The sequence below is a fragment of the Chanodichthys erythropterus genome, chromosome 8 (genome assembly GCF_024489055.1).
Source record: "Chanodichthys erythropterus isolate Z2021 chromosome 8, ASM2448905v1, whole genome shotgun sequence".
NCBI classification, from domain to species: Eukaryota; Metazoa; Chordata; class Actinopteri; order Cypriniformes; family Xenocyprididae; genus Chanodichthys; species Chanodichthys erythropterus.
The window spans coordinates 863,141-883,940 of NC_090228.1; the positions used below are offsets into that span (position 1 = coordinate 863,141).

The 20,800-nt window shown below is 40.6% G+C and overlaps 2 protein-coding genes across 5 annotated transcripts in view; one reads left to right on the plus strand and one right to left on the minus strand.

Annotated features, from left to right (window-relative positions):
- The window catches only part of syn3 (synapsin III), an 84,829-nt gene that overhangs the window by 433 nt on the left and 63,596 nt on the right, over positions 1-20,800 (minus strand). Inside the window, exons 14-17 of one of the 2 annotated variants that reach the window (XR_010895643.1) lie at positions 3,599-3,717; positions 3,420-3,487; positions 3,185-3,315; positions 29-154 (exon numbers count right to left, since the gene is read on the minus strand). The gene's annotated coding sequence lies outside the window, so the exon portion shown is untranslated. Of the gene's footprint in view, positions 1-28; positions 155-3,184; positions 3,488-3,598; positions 3,718-20,800 lie in introns of both variants that reach the window. The other variant, XR_010895644.1, reaches the window with a different exon arrangement.
- On the plus strand, positions 74-20,216 carry rerg (RAS-like, estrogen-regulated, growth inhibitor). Of its 3 annotated transcripts, XM_067391324.1 has the most exons (5): positions 74-478; positions 3,224-3,352; positions 15,609-15,665; positions 17,724-17,797; positions 19,111-20,216. In XM_067391324.1, exons 2-5 carry the CDS (start codon positions 3,292-3,294, stop codon positions 19,528-19,530), a joined length of 612 nt encoding a protein of 203 aa, XP_067247425.1. In that variant the 5' UTR covers positions 74-478; positions 3,224-3,291; the 3' UTR covers positions 19,531-20,216. The 3 variants fall into 3 exon arrangements, with proteins under 3 accessions (XP_067247425.1, XP_067247426.1, XP_067247427.1); XM_067391325.1 differs by lacking the exons at positions 74-478; positions 3,224-3,352 and adding an exon at positions 13,769-14,775; XM_067391326.1 differs by lacking the exons at positions 74-478; positions 3,224-3,352 and adding an exon at positions 13,769-14,751.

The window sequence follows — 20,800 nt, forward strand, 5'->3', positions numbered from 1 at the left end:
AAATGTGATATTAATATTTATTACTGACCATGTGTGTTTGTAGCCTCAGCTGCAGCAAATCTGATGATGGCTGTCTGTCTCACAGGCGAGTGTCGCCCTCTAGTGGTGTAATAAAAGAATCACCATTACGGGATCAGTGTGCAGGGGGTTCAAACTGGGGTTTCGGAGATCCACGATATGTAAATATAGATATGTACATTTTTATTACAGGTAAAACGGTATACAACACGTCTAACAATTTGTGTGCTGTATAAATGGGTGTGTGTGTGTGTGTGTGTGTGTGTGTGTGTGAGTGTCGTCCAGCAGGTGTCGCTGTTGATCTGCGCTGGTGTGTGATGCGGGTCTGTAGGCGGATCCATCAGTCTTTAAACACACACAAACACACACACACACACTCTCTCTCTGTCTGTCAGTGAATGTCTGAGCTCTCACACACATCCACATCATCTGATCGGACCGGACTCGAGTGTTTCTCACGGTGAGTACACACACTTTCTCTTCTCACATTACAGCAAGTTTAAAAACAGTGCAGAACAACAGCATCACCAGATATCATTAATAAAACATTCACGTCATGTCATCATAATGAGCAGCATTATAATTATATCTGATGATCTGAGCTTTATGAGGTGCGTTGATGATGTGTGTGTGTGTGTGTGTGTGTGTGTGTGTGTGTGTGTGTGTGTGTGTGATGGAGAAAGCTGAAGTTTGAGTGTGTCATTGGTAAAGGTCAGTTCTGACCCGATTCTGCATTTGTCCATGATCTTTATCACATTAAAAGCTTGTGAACAGTGAATCTGATGAATCTGTCAGGAGAGTCTCTGAGTTCTGACCAACCAGTGTTATTAGAGCTTTTATTTATATTTTAAATTATCTTTGATTTTTATACTTCCACTTTTCATTATGTTTGTGTTGTTGTTGTTTATTATTTATTTCATTTTTATTTAAGTTTTAGTTATTTTGGTACTTCAAGATGTGTTTTTTGTGTGTGTGTGTGTGTGTGTGTGTGTGTGTGTGTATTATTTAAACACTGCAAAAAATGCTTTTCTTATTATTTTTTTTTCTTGTTTCCAGTCCAAATATCCAATATTTTTTAGATTAAAAACTATTTCTCACCCCATTGGCAGATAAATTTGCTTGTTTTAAGCAAAAACTCACTTAATTGTAATTTTTTCCCCCTCAGAAAACAAGAAAAAATGTCTTATGTAATTTTACTTATCTAGTAAAAGCCTCTGGATTTAAGAACTTTTAGATATTTGGACTGGAAACAAGACAAAAATACTGAATAAGAAAAGCATTTTTTTTTTTTTTTTTTTGCAGTGAAAATATGTCTATATAGTTTTAATTAATTTTTATTTCAGTTTAGTTAAACTAAATGAAAATGAGAAATGTTTCCTTGGAAGCTGAAATAAAATAAGTTTAATTTTAATTCAGCTTTATTTAAAGGTGCAATATGTAAGAATTTTGCAGTAAAATATCCAAAATCCACTAGGCCAGTGTTATATATTTTTCTAAAAATTTCTAAAATTTCTATTTTGTGAAGTAGCTAACATAGCATAATCAGATGCAGCTTTATTTTTAGTAACGGTAATGCAGCATTTTCTCCATCATACAATACGTTTTAAAATTAATTGCATGTCATTTATCAACACAATCATCCAGCATTTAATCTGATATTGTAAAATGGATCTATCTTACTGCAGTGTGTAACAGTGTCTCACAGCAGCCGCCGAGTGAACGCACAGAGTAACGTTATAACATCATTTTCAACACTCTCAAATGTATCTAATATGATAAACAGAGCTGCGTTACCTCATACTCATGACCGGAAAAGCAGAAGCGGCGCCGGCGACTGTGTCATAATAAAAGTCCCGCTGCTCGTGAGGCGTGTGTTGATCAATCGCTCCAGCTCCTCGTTCAGCTCCACAACACTCGCTCCTGCTCTGCTTCACACTACAGTAACGTTAATAACCACATCCATGAACATGATTTCTTCCAGAGTCCAATCCCTATTCTTTCCACTGTCCGTTGAGGTGGAGATCACATGTCCCAAGATTCCACGCTCAAACTTGGCGTCATCAAGCTACGCCTTTGTTTTGAACAGGCCTCTAGCAGACAGAAAATCTTAAATATTGCACCTTTTAATTAACTAAAAATGTTTTAATAGTTTTCGTTAATGATAATCACCCTGTGCACAACTTCAGCAAAGGAAAATATCTTCTAATGTTTGAATGTTTCAAAAACGTTGTTTCTTGGTTTGGTGAACGTTGAGGGAACATTCCATTTTATCATTCTTCAAACATTATGGGAACGTTACTTTTGAAAGTTCTCTGAACGTTCTGAAAGAAGTAGAAATGTTTAAAAAATGTTAGACGAACTAAAAAGTTTCAGAAAAAATGTTCCATGAATGATGTTTTTGTGCTAACGTTTTGAGAACATTATTAAACACCAAATAACTTTGATTGAATGTTAGTTCATAACGTTGAGAGAACGTTCTCTGTTATCTGGTTCTTAATATAATTTGAGATGCACACAGACTGATGTTTGAAGCATTTAGTTCATGAATTTTAAGCAGCAGGACGTTTGAGATCAACCACAGAAAGACTGACGGACACTTGCTGATTTTGACAAACGTTCTTCAGTCATGTGATCTTGATATCGTCTGGGAATCAAACCCGTGCTCTTCACATTGTTCATGTCACGTTCTTCCTCGGTCTTTCCGTCTTGTTTTCCAGCACAAATATATCTAAGCATTCTTAAATCATGATACATTTTCTGGAGAATAAAAATGACTGAAGATATTAAGACTGAAAAAATTATCAAAATGAAAAGTGAATTTGTGCTTAAAACAAGAACAAATATCTGGCAGTGGAGTCTTAATTCAAGAGGAAAAAAGTGTATTTGGCAGATATTTGTTCTTGTTTTAATTCACTTATTTTGATGAATTTTTGTTGATATCTTCAGTCATTTTTCTTCTCCAGTAAATGTATCTTGATTTAAGAATGTTTAGATGTTTGTGCTGGAAAACGAGACAGAAACACTGAGGAAGAACATCATTTTATCAGTGTTGTTGTATGAATGTCTTCATCACGTGTCAAACGCTCATAAACAGCCACACAGAGTTGAAATATTTCATAACAGATCGCATATTTCTGAATGTTTAGTTCTGGAGAATTAAACGGACGGTTTATACTGAAGATCTGCCGTTTTACATCTGTTTCAGGTGGAGATGACGGCGTCGCCACGGTGACTCTATCAGCTCTGTGATTGGCTCGTTCTGCTTGTGTTGTCATGGCGAAGAGTCCAGAGGTGAAGCTGGCCGTGTTCGGCAGAGCAGGAGTGGGGAAGTCAGGTGAGAGTCAGAAACAATTCGCTGATGAATGAACGAATATGGTGTGATCTGCACGACCTGAAGATACCTCATCACATGATGTGATCTGTGTGTTCGTACTGGATGAGAACTGCTGACTCATCTGAAGACGTTCGGCTGAAACACAAATCGAGGGTCATAAATGAGACTGATGAGAGTCAGAAGACTGTGTGCTGAAACACATCAGAAACAGAGGAACAGAAGTGTGTGTTTGTGTCACACTCATACCTGTACAGTATGAATGGTTTGGCAGGTGCCATGGCAACCGTATCCAGTTCGTTAGCCAATCAGTGAGCTTCAAATATCTTCAGTCATTTTGCCTCTCCAGTAACATTGAGATATTTGTGCTGGAAAACAAGACAGAAATACAGAGGAAGAAAATTTTTTGCAGTGTTGGACTGTGTTGGAATGAGAGTCTGCATTATTATTAGCTTTTTTGGGTCCGACTGTGTTATTTTAAGCACCGTTTTAGGGCGGTTTTATCTGAAATGAATTACCGCGAGCGTCATTCACATTTTTGCCTTAACTGTGAGTGCAGTTCAGGTCAGTCTGAGTCTTTATGGGCGGAAGAGCTCGGAAAAAATGTGATTGTTTGTGTTACGCTGGTTAATCTGTCCTGAAGACGTGATGAAGAAGCTGCTGAGGAGCGATTCACACTGAACCAGCAGACCACCAGAAGAGACACACACACCAACAAACACTCACATGCTCTGTTCATGAACGTCACACAGAGACAAAAGCAGAGCGAAGCATTTCAAAACGAATCCATTATGCTGTTATTCACGGCAGCGGCTGACATCTCGCTCAGGAAATTGAACGTCTGAGCGGCAGTGAAATTAGACGTGATTTTCAGCAGTGTTCTTTGGCGTGAGGACACGCTAAAGATAACACGCATGATGAACTGATTTAATAAATGTGACCTACACTGAATATGACGTTCTTACTCTATTATTTGTCTTGTTTTCCAGTGCAATTATTTAAACATCCTTAAAACAAGATATATTTAAGAAGCAAAAGGATGCATGAATTTTTTGTTTTTGCCAAGTGTGTGATGTGTGAGTAGGTGAATCTACATACTGAAGAGCTGCTGTTCAGATAATGACCAGAATAATGACACTCATGAGTCACAGACTGAACCCTAACCTGCTGAGTGTGTGTGTGTGTGTGAGAGAGAGAGAGAGAGAGAGAGAGAGTGTGTGTGTGTGTGTGTGTGTGTGTAATTCTTCTCCAGTAAATGTATCTTGATTTAAGAATGTTTAGATATTTGTGATGGAAAATGAGACGAAAACACTGAGGAAGAACGTCTTGGGTTACGACTGTAACCCCTGTTCCCTGAGAAGGGAACGAGACACTGCGTCAATGATGATGCTTTAGGGAACGCCTTCAAACTAGCTTTAACTCTGCCTGGAGGTGACTAAAAGGGCCTGCAGATCTCTAATTCTTTTGAGAGAGGTTATAGTGAGCAGAAATGCCATCTTAAAGGGTTATTTATTAAGTTTTTTTTGTTGAAATCTGATGGCTCAGTGAGGCCTGCATAGCCAGCAATGCCATTTCCTCTCTCAAGATCCATTAATGTACTAAAAACATATTTAAATCAGTTCATGTGAGTACTGGGGTTCAATATTAATATTATAAAGCAACGAGAATATTTTTGATACGCCAAAAAAACAAAATAAAGACTTATATATTGATGGACGATTTCAAAACACTGCTTCAGGAAGCTTCGGAGCGTTATGAATCTTTCGTGTCGAATCAGCGGTTCGGAGTGCCAAAGTCACGTGATTTCAGCAGTTTGGGGGTTTGACACGCGATCCGAATCATGATTCGATACGCTGATTCATTATGCTTCGATTTTCATTTTTGGGTGAACTAACCGTTTAAGGGTGATGAACCTGATGGGGGCAGCATCCAAAGGTCCAAAGGGTGCCAGGGACAACCCTTCCAATACCTCTGCCTGGTCCCAGGCTGGAACCCTGGCTTGAGCTGTAGGCATGAGTCTTCGAGTGCCACGAAGGAAATGAGCTATCAGTTTGTGCTTCCCAGAGATCCACCACTTGACGGTGTGTGGAAGGCAACTATGGCTACCACGTAGACCTCAAGTGTGGATGGGATAAGACCGTCTTGAAGGAACTCCAGCACTGAAGCCACTGTTCAGTTAACTGGATCCAGTTCATGTTCTCTGCACCATAAAGTGAAAACTCTCTAGAATTCTATAAGAGCTCTAGAATTGAGAATGGTCTCCATGACCTCAGCAGAGAGACCTTCATTCATGAACTTAACCCCCTCAGGGACCAGACCCAAAGTTTCCATCCCTCTGGCCAAGGGTGATATATCATGCCCCTGATCTGTGTTAGAAGGTCCCTCCTGATCAGAATGTCCCACTGGAGACCATCTAAAAGGGCTATGAGATCCAGGAACCAGACTCGGGCCTGCCAGAACAGGGCTACCAGGAGCAAACGCACCCCGGACTCTCTGTAGAACTCCCAGGAAAAGAGCGATCGGGGGAAATGCATACAGAAGAAGCCTTGGCCACATCTGTACCATGGCATCTAATCCTAGTGGAGCTGGGTGTGAGAGGGAGAACCACAATGGGCAATGTGTTTTCTCCTGAGCCGCAAACAGGTCAACCTCTGTTCGACCGAACTTTCTCTAAACGAGCTCCACCAGTTCTGGATGTAGTCTCCATTCCCCGGGCCTCAGTCCCTGCCTCGACAGGATGTCTGCTCCTCCATTCAGATACCCCGGGATGTACATTGCTCTCAGCGAGACCATAGGAGGATCTGATGCACCAGTCTGTACAGAGGACACGACCTCAAGACCTCCTTGGTGGTTGATGTAAGAGACCACCGACATATTGTCTGTTTGAATTAGAATGATGGACTCTGAGGTCTGGAAGGAAATGTTTCAGAGCTAGCAAAACTGCCAACATCTCTAGGCAATTTATGTGCCAAAGGAGATGATGTTCCCTCCAAAGACCTTGAACTGAGCGGCCTTCCATGACCGCACCTCACCCAACATTGGATGCATCTGTTGACACAATCTTGCGATGACAGGACGCTCCGAACACTGGGCCTCGGGACAGGAACCAAGGCTTCTTCCACATGATCAAGGAACGAAGGCATCTGTGAGTAACCTTGATCATGCGATACGGGTTGCCTCTAGGGCAACCCACCACTGCAGGGTTCTCAAGTACAATAGGGCAAAATGTCTCACGTTGGACGCTGCTGCTATGAGCCCTAACAGTCTCTGATACTGTTTAACAGTGATGCACTGGCCTAGCTTGATTCAGGTCACTGTTGCCAGAATTGATTCAATACATGCAGGAGACAGTTGTGCCAGCATCGTAAGTGAATCCCATACTACTCCCAAAAATGTTGTTTTGAGTCTCAAACCCAAGCACCTAATGTGGTCGAGCACGACATCTCGATGCCACGTCGCCAAGTCCTGAGCTAGTATCAACCAGTCATCTATATAACTGAGAACTCTTGATGCCCTGAAGTCTTAGAGGGGTCAGAGCTGCATTCATGCATTACATGAAAACGAACCTCAGGAACTTCCTGTGCTGTGGAAGGATGGATACGTGGAAATATGCATCCTTCAGATCTATCGTGACAAACCAGTCCTCGGGACTTGATATGGCTCACGATGAGAGGAACGGGTAAACATTTTGAATCTCCTCAGAGAACGGTTAAATTGTAGAAGATCTATAATAGGACGCAGGCCACCATCCTTCTACAGCACTTTGAAAAACCGGCTGTAGAACCCGGTGTTTCTCTCTGGGGGTGGAATTCTTTCTATGGCCTCCTTCACCAGAAGTCCTCGACCCTCTTGTTCCATAACCTGAGCCTGCTTGAGGCCCACAACAGTGGGTAAAACCCTATTGAACTTCGGTGGGTGGGACCCGAACTGAGGTCTGTACCCTTTTTGAACTGTGTCGATAATCCATTGAGATACATTGGGTAGATATTGCCAGGCTTCGAGGAAATCTATTCCTCGGTATCCTGAAGGGAATTTGCAGCAAGATATTTCTACTGGCCTACTACGTTTACTACGTTTTCGGGCGGACAATGCAGTTGAGGTTTGATGGAAACTGATGGAAACTGCCCCAAAGTGCCGATGGCGGCGGGGTTAACAAATCAATCTCCTGAGGGCTCTGTGAAGGTGCAGGTGTACTGCGCTTTCTCGGGAGGGGGAACCCTCAGAGGCCCAAGCTGGTTGTCAGGGCTTTCCCGAAGCCTTCTTCTAGAGAACAATGTTCCTCAGATCTGTCTTCTCTTGCGTTGGCTTCGGGCGAGAGCATTGTCTCGACTCCCAGGCTCTCTGAGGAGGGGCTCGAGGTGCAATGCTCTCTTTTTGTTGTTGTCTGTATGAGGAACTGGGCTCTTTGATGATGATGGATGAACCTCTGAAACACAACTGATTGTTTCTTCGCCTCCTGAAATCTCTCGAATACCGAGCTGACAGTGTCGCAGAAAAGACCAGATAGCGGGTAATCAAGAAGGAAAGCTTTATACCTCTCCTTGATGCCTGAGATGAACCAAAAGTGCCTCTCCGTTGCCACCATGAGCGGCCGATCTCTTTTTGGTGGCACAGAGAGAAAGATCAGTAGCCAGATGCAGCTCTTTAATAGCGTCGGGTCCCACACCTTGGCCCTCGTCAAGGTTGGCCTGGTATGCTTGAAGTACTGCCATGGTATGTAGGCAATATATGGCCTGCTGCCATATACACCTTACCCTCCAGTGAAGATGTAGTACGAACTTGGTGTGTAACGTAAGGGTTTTTAAGGATACCGCAGGGTCAGGAAGCGTCCCTTCGACCCAGGACATCATCCCATAGCAGCAAATCCCACAATCAATGAATAATAATGACAAACGACCCAAAGCGCCATCATTGACGCGGCGCGAGTTCCCTCAATAAGGATCCTCATGTTTTGCAGTGTGAATGCTGCATGAAAACCAAACAAACTCTGATTGATCGCTTCACATGTCAGTCAAACTCTTCCTGTCTGAGTGGGCGATTCTCGGTCAGCTTGAGCTGTTGTGTCCAGAGTGAGAGGATGCTGGGTGTGGCAACCAGAGTGGGCGAGAGCCGTGAGGGAACAGCGTGAGGATAACGAGCATCACCTGGGAGGCGCACCGGCCTTGAGTCTCTCACGGAGGAGCTCCGGGAGCATAAAAGGAGGAGCGACGACACTGAAGGAAGAGAGAGGACCAGGCCTGGATATTATTTTATATCCGCGAGGGTCTGCCGGCATTGCTTTCGTTTTGTTCTTTGATTATTTTGAATTAAAGTTTTGTTGAACGTTCGCCGGTTCCCGTCTCCTTCTTCCTTTATATACGAACTGTGTTACACTAGGTATTTATAGACCATTGTGTGTGTGCGGCGCTCGCTTCACAGATTTATAAAGTGCGTATTATCCTCAGCGTTTGTCTCTAATGGAACAGGACGTCAGCGCCGCTCACCTCTGAAAGGAAATAGAAATACAATAAATACATGCAGCCCACGCACACCGAGTGTTTGTTTACGAGTGTTTTCTGTCATGTTCAGGTGATGTGAGTCATCCACACCCACACATCCATTAGTGCGCTCACAACACTAATAAGACGTCTGTTGAGAACACTTACCTATGCTTTATGCTTAAATAAAAAATAAGTCCAAAGATGTGCCTGTTACATGTGTTATGAGCTACACACACTCACTCTCCCTCTCACACACACATATTGGGTTTTTCATACTTTCCACAGACATAATGATTATTTTACTGTGCAAACTGTATATTCTATCCCCTAGAAATATGAGAATTGTTGTTCATAACTTTGGCAGAACGTTCTGAGAACATTCCCTGACAGACAGAAGTTAGTTAGGTCTGAGCTGATCAAACACACGTGACGGCGACTTTATCGTGCGGTTCGCTGAAGATCATGATCTCGAGGTGTGTGTGGGAAAGCAGGACCGCTGCGAGCGCTCTGACGTCTGCGAGCCGTGTCTTTTACACTATAGCGTGTGAAACTGGAGCTGCTGAAGCGCCCTACTTAGGGTTCTTCATGTGAATGTGCTCCATTCTTCTGCTATTGTGCTGGTGTTTGTAAAGCGCTGAGAGACGGACGAGCTGCTGCTGCGTAAACGAGTGTTTAATCAGATCATCTGAGAGAGCGTTTGTGCATCTGTGCTTTCTTCAGGTTGAGATCAGATTGACAGCGATTTAACAGAATCACGGCCAGTTTAGTTTCATATAAACACGACCGTCACACGCGTGTGCTTCATTCAGCAGCTCGTTGCCTTAATGACACTAATTAATTCGATTAGGCTCTGATATCTGCATAATGAGACTCGGCGAGATCAAATGAATCTATATTGAAGCAATGCAGACTGTAGTGCCTTCACATGCCGTCAAAGTCCTAATTAGTAGACGCGTTTCACTGCAAAAAAACGATGTTCTTCCTCAGTGGTGCTGTCTTGTTTTTCAGCACAAAACATTCTTAAATCAAGAAATATTTACTGGAGAAGCAAAATGACTTCTTGTTTACTGATGAATGAATGTGAATGTGTCAAAATTAAGACAAAAATAGAAACTTGTCGCTTCTCATATCACTTTTGTGGAACTGTTGCATGATTATATTTCAGTGCTTTAGTCAATATTGAAGGTTTTGAATGGCAGAAACAGTTGAAATTAATGTCCAGATGAGCTGTATGTGGACAGATAAAATGGACCATGATGGTGTTGTTGGTGTATAATTATTTCGTGAATGAGAGTCGAGGGCAAACGGAGGCAATTTTGCTCTGGCTGAATGATGTAGATTATGAAACAGCAGCTGCTAATTAAACACATCAAATACAGGCAGATATGACGACGCGTGTTTAAAGCGGAGCAAGAACGTGCGCGGCAGAGCGTCCGCCAGTGAGAGGGCTTCTGCGGGACACAGAGGCTGGTGACCTTCAGCGAGAGGAAGCGAATGGGGAAATCTGTTTACGCTCCGAACAGACGCTCGGACAAACAGAGCATTAGGAACACAGATGTCGCCGTAAATATTATGATTCAGACTTGCTGACTTTGAATCAGTCATCCTCCGTATCTGCCGTCCGCACCGGAGGAAAGACGCTTCTGTGATTGGTGGCTTTCATTGACGGTTAACAGCACTGATCGATCACAGAGACACATCCGTCTGTGTTCAGACCCCCGGCTCGAATTGATCTCTTTATCGGGCATGCTGGGATTGATGCAGTCCTTCCGTTCTGTGTTTCGTGTGAAACTGAGAGAATAACTGGTTCTGTCCAGCTGCATTCAGTGGAAAGTGTTTAAACGATCATCCAGATCATCTCCATCTCCACTGATGATGATGATGATGATGTGTTTGACTGACAGACACGAGAACATGATGACTGGCATCTCTTGATTCACGTTCCTGCTCTTATTATGAATTATTTATCAGTGACAATATTTTCAAGAAAGCACAAATATATCTAAACGTTCTTAAATCAAGGTACATTTGCTGGAGAAGAGAAGATAAGACTTGTTTATGGAAAAATTCAGTGAGTTTGTGCTTAAAACAAGAACAAATATCTGCCAATGATCTTCATGAGTCAGAATATCTGCTCTATTCCTGATGCAAAAATGCTCTGAATGGGATTTGAGAAGATGATTCATAACTGTGACTGCTTTACTGAAGGTTAACAGGCATTCAGTTTTCTTTCTTCTGTGTCCTACAAAGAAAGTATGAATATTTTAGGATGATAAACAAAACCACGTTGTACAGGAGAATCTGTATGACTCAAAGACACACGCTGAAAGACTCCAGAAATATGACTAACCTGATAGTTGTAGCTGTTTTTAAGATGAGGGGCGTTCTCGTTCTAAAGCCACGCCCCTGAGGGTGAGATGATGTCATCAACATCACTGGACCGAAAAAAAACGGAACATCTGCTGAAAGTTCATTCCAAAGTTCCAAAGCACACAAAGTGCAAGTGAAAAACGCCTCCATCTTGAGTTTTCTTCACAATATTCCTCATTTAAATAATTCACATGCAGAATAAAGGGGCGGGGCCTGGTTGAGTTAGTTAGTAGTGTGTTGAAACTGGCGGTTATGGTAAGGGGCGGGACATTTCCCAAACACCAATCACAACACACTGCTTCAGCCGACCAATCAGAGCACATTGTGCTTTTCAGAAGGAGGGGCTTCATAGAGACAGGAACTAAACAGTGGTGTGTTTCCCGAACAACGATGTAACTCGCTGCAGAACTACTATCATAGTACGATGCATCGTTGAACAAATCAACTAGCTAGTCACAAACCGTATTGTCGCAAACCTGTCGTTCAACCACGTTAGTCATGCAGGTGGTGAGAAATAACTTCTTTAAATGAATGCGTTTAAGATCGAATTAATGCTATAAATTTGCTATAAATTGCGGACATGGCATTAGAGGACTAATTCTAATTTTCCTCAGTTATTTTGCTTTATTTCCAGATTAAATCAAATGCTTGTTCTGACGTACTAGATCACGTACGCACATGCCCACTCTCCAAAAACGGTGCTTTAAATCTCTTGACAAACTAAAATCTATAAAATATATACATTGTACTTAATGTAAGCTTGCTTGTTTTGCCCAAGATAACGATTTATTAAAGGTGCCCAAGAATGCTTTTTCACAAGATGTAATATAAGTCTAAGGTGTCCCCTGAATGTGTCTGTGAAGTTTCAGCTCAAAATACCCCATAGATTTTTTGTTATTAATTTTTTTAACTGCCTATTTTGGGGCATCATTAACTATGCACTGATTTTTTCAGTGCGCCGCCCCTTTAATTCGCGTGCTCCCTGCCACACGAGCTCTCGATTATATTACAGCACATTTACAAAGTTCACACAGCTAATATAACCCTCAAATGGATCTTTACAAGATGTTCATCATGCATGCTGTATGCATGCTTCGAATTATGTGAGTAAAGTATTTATTTGGATGTTTATATTTGATTCTCTATGAGTTTGAGGCTGTGCTCCATGGCTAACGGCTAATGCTACACTGTTGGAGAGATTTATAAAGAATGAAGTTGTGTTTATGAATTATACAGACTGCAAGTGTTTAAAAATGAAAATAACGACAGTCTTGTCTCTGTAAATTCAGATTGTAACGATGGTAACTTTAACCTCATTTAACAGTACATTAGCAACATGTTAACAAAACATTTAGAAAGACAATTTACAAATATCAGTAAAAATATCATGCTATCATGGATCATGTCAGTTATTATTGCTCCATCTCCATTTCACTCTTGTTCTTGCTTGCTTACCTAGTCTGATGATTCAGCGGTGCACAGATCCAGACGTTAATACTGGCTGCCCTTGTCTAATGCCTTGAACATGAGCTGGCATATGCAAATATTGGGGGCGAACATATTAATGATCCCGACTGTTACGTAACAGTCAGTGTTATGTTGAGATTCGCCTGTTCTTCAAAGGTCTTTTAAACAAATGAGATTTACATAAGAAGGAGGAAACAATGATGTTTGAGACTCACTGTATGTCATTTCCATGTACTGAACTCTTGTTATTCAACTATGCCCAGGTAAATTCAATTTTTGAGTCTAGGGCACCTTTAAGTCCACATGTCAAAAAACAGGAAACTATGCTTCTAACCACAGCTCGAGAGCTGTCGCTCCAAAAACACACAAGTTTGCGATGCAGTTTGCGAATGTTGGTTTGAACGATGGTTAGCACCGAATTGTTGAACCGTAAGTAACGACGGAACTTGCGATGTTAGTTGGCTAAGGGCCGTTTCATAGTCAACGCATCTGTACGCATACGCGTCCTCGAGGCTACGCATCGTTACGCTTCGGCCGCCATTATGCGTCGGTGCGTAGCCAAATGTGTCGTCCTAGTTTTTGATACGCGGCGCGCCGTTGCACGCAATACTATGCCTTGTCGGTGGGGGCGACATTGCAAGTATTGTACATTAATTCAAGTATATTGTGTTTACAGAAGAAGAAGGTTTGAATACAATGGCGGGCGAAGAGGAAAAATTATGCGAACTTGTATTCATCCTAAAATACTGGAAATGTCTCTCCTCGTCCAGGCTTTGCATGGGAAGCACCAGAGACAAACTCCCCATCCTGATCTCTTTTTTGATTTAAAGGGCGAACACACCACCGTCTATCTCTGCGTTGCCTTTGTTGCCGCCGATGTAAAATCAGCAACAGAATACACTCCTCTTCAGTTGCCATTTTAATCTGAATATCACCCGACTCTACTACCCCCTGTTGCGTGAGCGGTGTATTGCATACACGCATCGCCCGTGACGCTTGCGTCCACTGTTTAGACTATGAAAGGGAGCGCGTCGCTCGCGTTGCTTGCTCGCGTTGACTATGTAACGGCCCTAACGATGCTTTTGGGAAACGCACCCCAGAATATGTGCTGAAGCCATTTCTCTTCTCCAGTAAATGCATCTTGATTGAAGAATGTTTAGATATTTGAGACAGAAAGACTGGAATCTAATTCACACACAGTCAAACTCACTGAACACAAGACAAACAGCACAGCTGCGTTACTCTCTTCCTGTTACGACCCTCGGGATCAGACCTGAAACACACACACACACACAGGCTGGCTCGTTGCTCGTTGTTGTGCTGGACAGGAAGTTAATAGAGTGGGATGATAAACGGCACAGTCGGTGCGGTGCGTCGACTCAGAGACGAACACTGGAGATGCTGTAAACACATTTAATGCATTCACTACAGGCAAAACACTGTTTTATTCATATCTATATTCTGAAGCGTTGCTCATATATCATGATTTACAATATAGCACCTACTGAAAAACAAGACAAAAATACTGAGGAAGAACACACACACACACACACACACTGTTGGTCTCCTGCAGTCATCAATCACCGCAGCGCTCCAGCTGTCAGCAGATGTTTCATCAGGAGTCAAATATGAAGCAGTGGAAGGTGTTTCTGAACAACAGGCGCTTTAAGTGGAACCAGATGAAATCTGAGAAGCTTTACGTAAGACTCCAGAAGAAGTGGATTCACGCTCACGCCTTTATTTCCATTTTGAAAACACCGCAGAGAGAATTCACCGCCGCCGCTATTTCTGTTCTGCGAGACGAGAGGACCTGAAGGAGGGCACCCGCTCCCACACACACTCATTACATCAGACACGCGTGATCTTCTCCTCCAGACGCCGGATTCACTCCACACATCTGCGACAGGAGTGTGTTTCTCGTTTCCCAGCACAAATATCTAAACATTCTGATATTTACTGAAGATATTAAGATTTGTTTTTATTCACGTAATTCATCTTTCTGATGTGAAACGGAAAATATTTAGTTGCTTTTTTACAGAAGTGATTCAAGCAGATCGCCCAGCTAACAGGGAATGTTCTGGCAAGGTTCTCTCTATGTTATGAACAAACGTAAATAGAACGTTCGTTCAAAGTTATTTGATATTTAATCATTAAAGGGTTAGTTCACTCAAAAATGAAATTTCTGTCATTAATTACTCTCCCTCATGTCGTTCCACACCCGTAAGACCTTCGTTCATCTTCAGAACACAAATTGAGATATTTTTGATTAAATCTGATGGCTCAGTGAGGCCTGAGCAATGACATTTCCTCTCTCAAGATCCATTAATGTACTAAAAACATATTTAAATCAGTTCATGTGAGTACAGTGGTTCAGTATTAATATTATAAAGCCACGAGAATATTTTTGGTGCGCCAAAAAAACAAAATAACGACTTATATAGTGATGGGCGATTTCAACACTGCTTCAGGAAGCTTCGGAGCGTTATGAATCAGTGTGTCGAATCATGATTCGGATCGCGTGTCAAACCGCCGAACTGCTGAAATCACGTGACTTTGGTGATCCGAACCGCTGATTTGACACAAAAGATTCATAACGCTCCGAAGCTTCCTGAAGCAGTGTTTTGAAATCGGCCATCACTAAATAAGTCGTTATTTTGTTTTTTTGGTGCACCAAAAATATTCTTGTGGCTTTATAATGTTAATATTGAACCACTGTACTCACATGATCTGATTTAAATTTAAATTTCTGGCTATGCAGGCCTCATCGGATTTCATCAAAAATATCTTAATTTGTGTTCTGAAGATGAACGAAGGTCTTACGGGTGTGGAACGACATGAAGGAGAGTAATTAATGACATTATTTTCATCTTTGGGTGAACTAACCCTTTAAGTACTTGTGATGTGTTTTGTGTTTCACATTCATGGTTTCTCTCTCTCTGCAGCTCTGGTGGTTCGGTTCCTGACGAAGCGTTTCATCTGGGAGTACGACCCTACGCTCGGTGAGAAACACACACCAGTACAGTCTTTTCTTCTCTATAGTGCCGTATATCCGAGTGAAACAGCCTCGCAAACAAGAACAAATGTAGGGCGGGGCCTGATTGGATGGTTGTGGTTTGCTATTGGTGGATCTCATGTGAGTGACAGGATGCCCCGCCCTCATCATCAGAGAAGATATTCTGTCGTGTCACATGATGAAGCAAACTGTGACTGGTTGCTGTACAAATATCTAAACATTCTTAAATCAATTAAATTACATTTAATAAATATGAATTAAGCAAATTTGTGCTTAAAATAAGAAGAAATGGGGTCAGAAATTAATCTTAATTCAAAGGAAAAACAAGATTATTTCTCTGACTTCACTGGCAGATATTTGTTCTTGTTTCAAGCACAAACTTCATTTTGATGAATTTTTCTGAATATTTTCAGTCATTTTTCTTCTCCAGTAAATTAATCTTGATTTAACAATGTTTAAATATTTGTAACGGAAAACGAGACAGAAACTCTGAGGAAGAACATGATGTTTTTCAGCGTGTTGTTCTGCTCTTTGACGTTCATGTTCCTGACCTCATCACCGTTGACCTCTGACCTCTGCAAACTATAGGAGTCACAATAAGTGTCTTTGAAGTGAGTGAAATAATGAGGCGCAGAAGGTCATGTGAGTGAATATAGAATAGAAATGGATGAAAAGCTCTGTTTTATAAACACACTCTCCATTCATCTGCACATTCTTACCCATCAAACCTAATTGAATTCACCGCCGGAGACGCCTAAAAAAAGAACAGATTCAGACGAGTCCTCAGATAAAACCAGAGTTTACTGGAGTTGAATAGAAAGCTGTTTTCAGGTATAAAGGATTGGAGAATCCTCATTGGCTGAACAGCGTCTCTTTGCCCCGCCCTCAATCGCTGTAGTCGTCTCTGAGACCGGAAGAGTTTGGTTCGTGTTGTTCGTGTCGAGAAGACCAAAGCAAATCCACTGTGATGAGATCGATACGGTAAACTGATTCTGTTCGAATCACTGTGAATCAAGAGCTGAGATTCAGAGCGTTTGGATTCTGACCAATCAGAGCAGAGCAGCTCTCAGAGAGGCGGGGTTTAGAGAGACCGAATCTTCAGACGAAGCTTTTCAGAGAAATGAAGTGATGCTGCAGTGGATATTATGAGGAAATGACAGTGTTTTTTGATCTTGGATGAATGTGAACATGTTGCAGGAGACTAAACAACATTAGGAGACTTTAAAATAGCATAAAGGGCGCTTTAAAGCATTGAGGCTTTGAGTTGTTTGTGTTCACATCAGGAGGGTCAAATGACATTCAAGCATTCGTGAGTGAATTAAACTCTGGCTGAGAGTCAGCAGACATTTGGACTCGACGTGCTGGAGAAACATTCATAAACACTTTCATTCACTGCTGAGTCTCTGTCCAGGACGTCAATCCACACACACACACAGATGGCGCGCAGTCACAGCGAGTGTGTGTGTGTGTGTGACGGGTTTAGCATGTGATCGTGTCCTGGCAACTTTAGCAGCAGCCAGAAATGGAAGTGGTGATGTATAGTCTAATACGGAGCCAGTTTATGTCCCACAGTGCACCTGGGTCAAAGCACAACATGCTCCAGTTCCAGAAATTCCAGAAATGTTGGAATTGACTCCGCATTTGAATCTTCAGAGGAATCGAGTGATTCTGAACGTTTGGAATCGAGTTCAGCCCGATAGATTCTAACTAAACATATTACAGTCTTTTCTTCTCTATTGTGTCGTTTATACGAGTGAAACGCTTCTCAAACAAGAACAAATGTAGGGCGGGGCTTGATTCTGCCTGTGGGGAATTGATTGATGGTTGTGGTTTGCTATTGGCTGATCTCATGTGAGTGACAGGTTGCCCCGCCCTCATGATCAGAGAAGAGATGCTGAGAGAGGAAGATATTCTGATTCAAGATTAGCAGAACATGAGTTTAACACAGTAATGATGTAATAAACAGAGACTGTGTCTGTAGATCTGCAGGAGTCTGATCTCCACCAGCACAGATCATGTTCTAACACACCTGCGTCTCTCTCAGAGTCCACCTACCGCCATCAGGCCGTTATTGACGACGAGACGGTCAGCATGGAGATTCTGGACACAGCTGGACAGGTGCCGTCTCACACACACACACACACACACACATCATCAGCGGTGGATACTGATCAACACATTTATCGATATAGTAAATCTACTCAGGGTCAAATTTGATCAATAAAACATTTATAAATGAATGGAGAGCAACATTTCATCTACATCAGCCTGTTTCTGCCACATAAGAGAAAATCATAAAGATCTAAAGTTGAAATTATGAGATAGTCTTCATAATTAGAATTTATCATTTAGATTTAGGATGTCATAATTTCAGCTTTTAATGTTATAATTGTGACTTCTAAGTCATACTTTCAGCTTTTTTGCAGCATCATTTCAACTTTTTTAAGCCAAAATTTCAACTTACTGTAGTGTCATGTCATAATTTAAAGTTTTTATGTCATAATTATGCAATTTTTTTAAGTCAATTTTGACGTTGTCATAATTTTTAATGTCAAATTTATGTAATATTTAATATAATTATTCCAAATTTTCTCATGATTTCAACTTTGTATCTAATATTTACTTAGTATGTTATAATTATAGTTTAATAATTTCAACTTTTTATGGCATTGTGACTTGTTAAGCCAAATTTATGACTTACACTTTTAAGTAATTATTTTGACTTTTCATCTCATAATTTTGATTTAAGATGTTATAATTTCGACTTTTAAGCCAAAATTTCTACTTAGTATCATAATTTAAACTTTTCGTCATAATTATTACTTTTTTAGTCATAATTTTCACTTTTCATGTCATAATTATGACTTTCTAAGTTTTTAAGTCATAATTACAACTTCTGATTCATGATTATGACCTGGGATGTTATAATTTCAACATTTTTATGGCATAATTTCGAAATTTTGTGGCATAATTTTGACTTTTAGGCCAAAATTTTGAATTAGTAGCATAATTTAAACTTTTTGTTATAATTATTACATTTTTTGTCATAATTTTCACTTTCCATGTCAATTATGAATTAGAATGTCATAATTTCAACATTTTTATGGCATAATTTTGAATTTTTGTGGCATAGATTACAGCCAAAATTTTCACTGTGTATCATCATAATTTCAACTTTTTATGTTATAATAATTACTTTTTAGTCATGATTTTCACTTTTTATGTTACAATTATGACTTATATGTCATATATTCACCTTTTTAAGTCATAGTTTAGACTCATAATTATGAACTAGAATGTTGTAATTATGATTTATCAAGCATGATTTTTTTCTGCTAATCTTTTACATCACGAGGGATTTTTGAAACGATATCTTCATGGTTGGCGCTATAGTTGCTCGCCGGTCACATGACCATGTTTGTGCTCCTCAGGAGGACGTCCTGCAGAAGGAGGGTCACATGCGCTGGGGCGACGGCTTCATCCTGGTCTATGACATCACGGACCGCGGGAGCTTCGAGGACGTGGCTCCCCTGAAGGGCCTCCTGGACGAGGTCAAGCGGCCCAAACACGTGCCGCTGGTGCTGCTGGGAAACAAGGCGGATCTGGAGCACGGCCGGCAGGTGGCCACGGAGGAGGGCGAGCGTCTGGCGGCCGACATGGCCTGCGCCTTCTACGAGTGCTCGGCGTGCGCGGATCAGGTGGGCACGGGCGGAGGCGTGGCCGAGGCGTTTCACGAGCTGTGCAGGGAGATCCGCCGCAGACGCGCCGTCCAAGGCAAGACCCGCCGCCGCAGCTCCACCACACACGTCAAACAGGCCATCAACAAGATGCTGACCAAGATCAGCAGCTAAAACACCAGCTGCAAAACATCAGCTTCGTCCTCAACGTCTAAACACTCTTAAATCAAGAGACATTTACTGGAGAAATGAGTTTCCCTGAAAACTGCAGCAAAATCAAGCGAGTTTGTGCTGAAAACTGACAAAACACTCCAGTGAGGTGCATTAGTGAACATCAATCTCTAACAAACAATAAAAATACACGTACAGCATTTATTAATATTAGTTAATGTTAATTTTAAGTTGTAAATGTTAATATTATTAAATGGACCTGAGCTAAAATAAAATGATGACATACTCATAATTATGAGATGAAAAACTTCAGAAAAAAGTCAAAATTATAACAAAATAAATCTTAAGTATGAGATCAAAAAGTCAAAATATGACAATTATGATTTACAAAAGTGTGATTTTTTTCGGGCTTCTATATAATCTTAGTTAATGTTTATTTCCACATTTACTAATACATCATTAAAATCAAAAGTTGTCTGATACATATTAATATCGTTTAATAGCTGACACTTTTTGAGCCAAAATTTCAACTTAGTATCAGTGTCATCATGTCATAATTATTTCTTTTTTAGTCATAATTTTCACTTTTCCTCTCATAATTATGACATTGAATGTCATCATCTCTGCTTTTTAATGGCCAAAATTTTGACTTAGTATCAAAATGTCATAATTTTGAATTTTCAATGGCATAAGCATGACTTTTTAAGCTAAAATTATGACAATGTCAAATTTAAGTTTTTGTCATAATTTAGAATTTTTGATTTAAATTTTTCATCTAATAATTTAATCTAAAAAGTCATAATTATGAGATGAAAATCTTGAAATAAAAAATTCTAAATTATGACAAAATAAATCTTAAATATGAGATCAAAAAGTCAAAATATGATTTTTTCCTTATATGGAGAAAATGAGCTTCTATATAATCTTAGTTCATATTAATTTCAACATACTAATACATTATTAAAATCAAAAGTTGTCTGATACATATTAATATTATTTAATAGCTGACACTTTTTGAGCCAAAATTTCAACTTAGTATCAGTGTCATCATTTCAATTTATGTCATAATTTTCACTTTTCCTCTCATAATTATGACTTTGAATGTCACCATCTCTGCTTTTTAACGGCATAATTTCAACTTTTTAAGTCAAAATTTTGACTTGGTATCAAATTGTCCAAATTTTTTAATGGCATAAGCATGACTTTTAAAACTAAAAATTTAAGTTGTCATAATTTAGAATTTAAGTCATAATTTCAGTTTTTCATCTAAAAA